The sequence below is a fragment of the Sphaeroforma arctica genome, assembly GCF_001186125.1.
Source record: "Sphaeroforma arctica JP610 unplaced genomic scaffold supercont1.470, whole genome shotgun sequence".
Classification (NCBI taxonomy): Eukaryota; class Ichthyosporea; order Ichthyophonida; genus Sphaeroforma; species Sphaeroforma arctica.
This window is the reverse complement of record NW_014040088.1, coordinates 55,163-58,171: the sequence shown is the minus strand read 5'-3', so window position 1 is coordinate 58,171 and position 3,009 is coordinate 55,163. Positions and strand designations below refer to the sequence as shown.

Here is a 3,009-nt window from a genome sequence, read left to right as displayed (position 1 = left end):
TATATATATATATATATATAAACAGATAAGTATGTATATAAAGTGTTGAAAATAAGCTTAATCGATTCTCATTTGCAGAACACAACCTCAGACTGGAGCTGTGGGTGGGAATATACACGTACATTGATTTACGATAATCCGGTTGCTAATATAGATAATAACGATCCGCGCACTCCACCTGCATGAATATGACGTAGATAATCTACTAATTGAACTCCGCATCAGATACTATAACACCCGCTTACTCACCACTTGGATCAACACAACATAAATTCGACTGAATGAAGTTCACACACATGCCTGGTCTTTCTCCCCCAAATGCATGGCAATACCCATCATTTGCATCAAAGCCATTGGAGCATGGTTGTTGATCTTGTTGATTGCCCCCTCCCAGTAACCCTCTGTCTCTAACCAAGTTTTGTAGTCTTGCAACCACGTGTACAGCCCTTCTCTGTCGCTCTCCGTCAGCGCTCCCTTCCTATAGGATTGATGTGAAAATACATACGGGTCGGTATATATTGGTGTATATTGAATACGAAGGTGTGTCTGATGTATAAACCATGCCTTGAAGTCTTGCAATCATATGTACAGTCTTCTGTCACATTCCATCAACGCGATCGCATTGTAGGATGAATTTAAAAGCAATCGTGTGTGTGGCTTTACCATATACAATAGGGTCTTGCAATTACGTACATCACCCCTCTCTTCATCTATGACTTGCTCCCAGCACTACAGAGCAGATTTACATGTCTATAGAGGCGTAAGTATTTTCTATTATATGCATATATGTCAATATACGGATATATGTATACGTATATAATTGAAGACCCCACAAAGTAAAACTTCAGGTTTATGGCTGGAACATTATTTGTATGTGTGTATACAAGTGTGTGTTTGTACTTACATTTCAAACCTACTCTGTCGCTCTCCGATAACGGAGCCGTAAAATGGAGATAAATTTAAATAATCACATGCTCGCGCGCGCATGTGTGTGTGTGTATATGTGATTGTGTGTGTGTGTGCGTGTATATAATTGTGTATGTGTGCGTGTATGTGGTTGTGTGTGTTTGTGCGTGTATGTGGTTGTGTGTGTGTGTGTGCGTGTATGTGATTGTGTGTGCATGTGCGTGTATGTGATTGTGTGTGCATGTGCGTGTATGTGATTGTGTGTGCATGTGCGTGTATGTGATTGTGTGTGCGTGTGAGAGTGAGCTAAAACTCTATCGCACGCTATCGATACCATGTGGACACAAATACGATACGAACCAGCTAATATACATTTCGTGTAAAAGGCAGCAATTTCAAGATACCTATTATCAGCAATGATAGCATACCAAGTATATACATGGGGCATTTTAGGGTAAACCTACACTCAAACTGTACATAACACTGCCATAATAGCACCGTCATAGTTCGCTTGAAATCGAGAGGCATCCACAATACTTGTAGCGTATTAGTTTGCGACTCCCAGAGAGTCTACATCCACATTATCCCATGACTTATAGATTTGCAGTTTTCGGAGAGTACTTCTACAAGGCTCCGCATTTCCGTTTGTTCGACCATCCCCACTTTTTATACTTGTCCTATTTTTCTCATCCATGCATAATACCAATGGACAAGATGCTTGCACGTATATGGCTCGTACACGCATTGAGAAAAGATGCATCAAAGACCAACGCCCCACAAACTCATATACACCCCACAAACTCATACGACCCTATCACATGTACTAGGTCATACATTTGAACAAACAAAAATACACCCAACACCACATCCGAGGATGTCGGATACCTCTGCACCACCACATACATGTTCAAAACGGCCAGTGCATCTAGTATCTCCACAATCAACCGGAAGTCCATGATACCCATAATACGCGAATCCACGTAACCAAGCACGGCTTGTGAACGAGATAGCCCCAACTTTGGATTCATCTTCGTGTCTTCATTGATGAAGAACTCGCGAAAGGCTGTCAGTGGGAGGGAATATGACATTAGACTACAATTTACGAAAAGCTGTCAATAGTAGGGAATATGGCATCTAATTCCAACATACGAAACACTATCAGTAGCAGACAATAAAACATTAGATTGAAAGTCGCGAAGGACTGACAAGGGCAGGTAGAATAACATTAGGTAGTGGTCCTAGTGATATATCATAATACAAATAGAAAATCATCATATTGAATATTCTCAAGCAAAACATGTAGGCCAATAACACTTCAAAACAAAACCACCGCTACTTCAGATCCAACGACGTTGTATGCTCCATAGAAGACTCGAGGAGTTTGATGTAATTGGAATGTACCTAACTCCAAGTACAAGGTCAGGAGTGTTTTCAGACTGCGACTGCAAATAGACACAAGTTCGCAGTACGAATATTGACATGTTTATAGGACTTTTTACCAGCTTCATTCTTTGGGTCAAGTGTGCTTGTATATCTGTATACTCAACAATGTGCAGTGATTTAACGCACCATCTAGTGAGAAATTCATATACGAAATAATCATCTACCTACGTACATAAACAATTTTTCAAGTGCGTGTACACGAGTAAGTAAGTACCTTTCACTGCGCTGTCGCTGAGCTCCTCATCGCCCGAGAAGTAGTAAGCGATAGCGGCATTCTTGATTGCGTGGTGTAAGTTGTAGAATACCTTCTTATCGGGAACGTATGCGTTGTTGAGCGTTGAATCTACACAAGGAGAAAATGAGCGTATAGACAGAGGGTATGGTTAATTGGTGCCTGGTGTGCAGGATGTGCAAACAGTCGAAATTTGATACATAGAAATACAAAGCTACATTCTGGTATGTAGATTTGTATGTTACAATTGCGTATTTATGTGTATTAGTGTGAGTATTGTGCCTCTGAGGGTTTGTGTGCGTTTATTCACTATGGTATATATATATATATATATATATATATATATATACATATATATTAATATATATATTACTATATATTGATACATATATTAATATATATATATATATATAGTGGGACCTCTAGAG

General features: G+C 39.6%; 1 protein-coding gene across 2 annotated transcripts in view; it reads right to left on the bottom strand.

The window, feature by feature from the left end:
• Nucleotides 1–3,009, bottom strand: part of SARC_06533 — a gene marked incomplete at its 5' end in the record, with an annotated part of 8,949 nt that overhangs the window by 3,014 nt on the left and 2,926 nt on the right. For both annotated transcript variants that reach the window (XM_014299561.1, XM_014299562.1), the window contains 3 exons: nucleotides 301–478; nucleotides 1,810–1,969; nucleotides 2,564–2,692. In XM_014299561.1, the coding sequence (XP_014155036.1) occupies nucleotides 301–478; nucleotides 1,810–1,969; nucleotides 2,564–2,692 (467 nt within the window). The remainder of the gene's footprint in view (nucleotides 1–300; nucleotides 479–1,809; nucleotides 1,970–2,563; nucleotides 2,693–3,009) is intronic.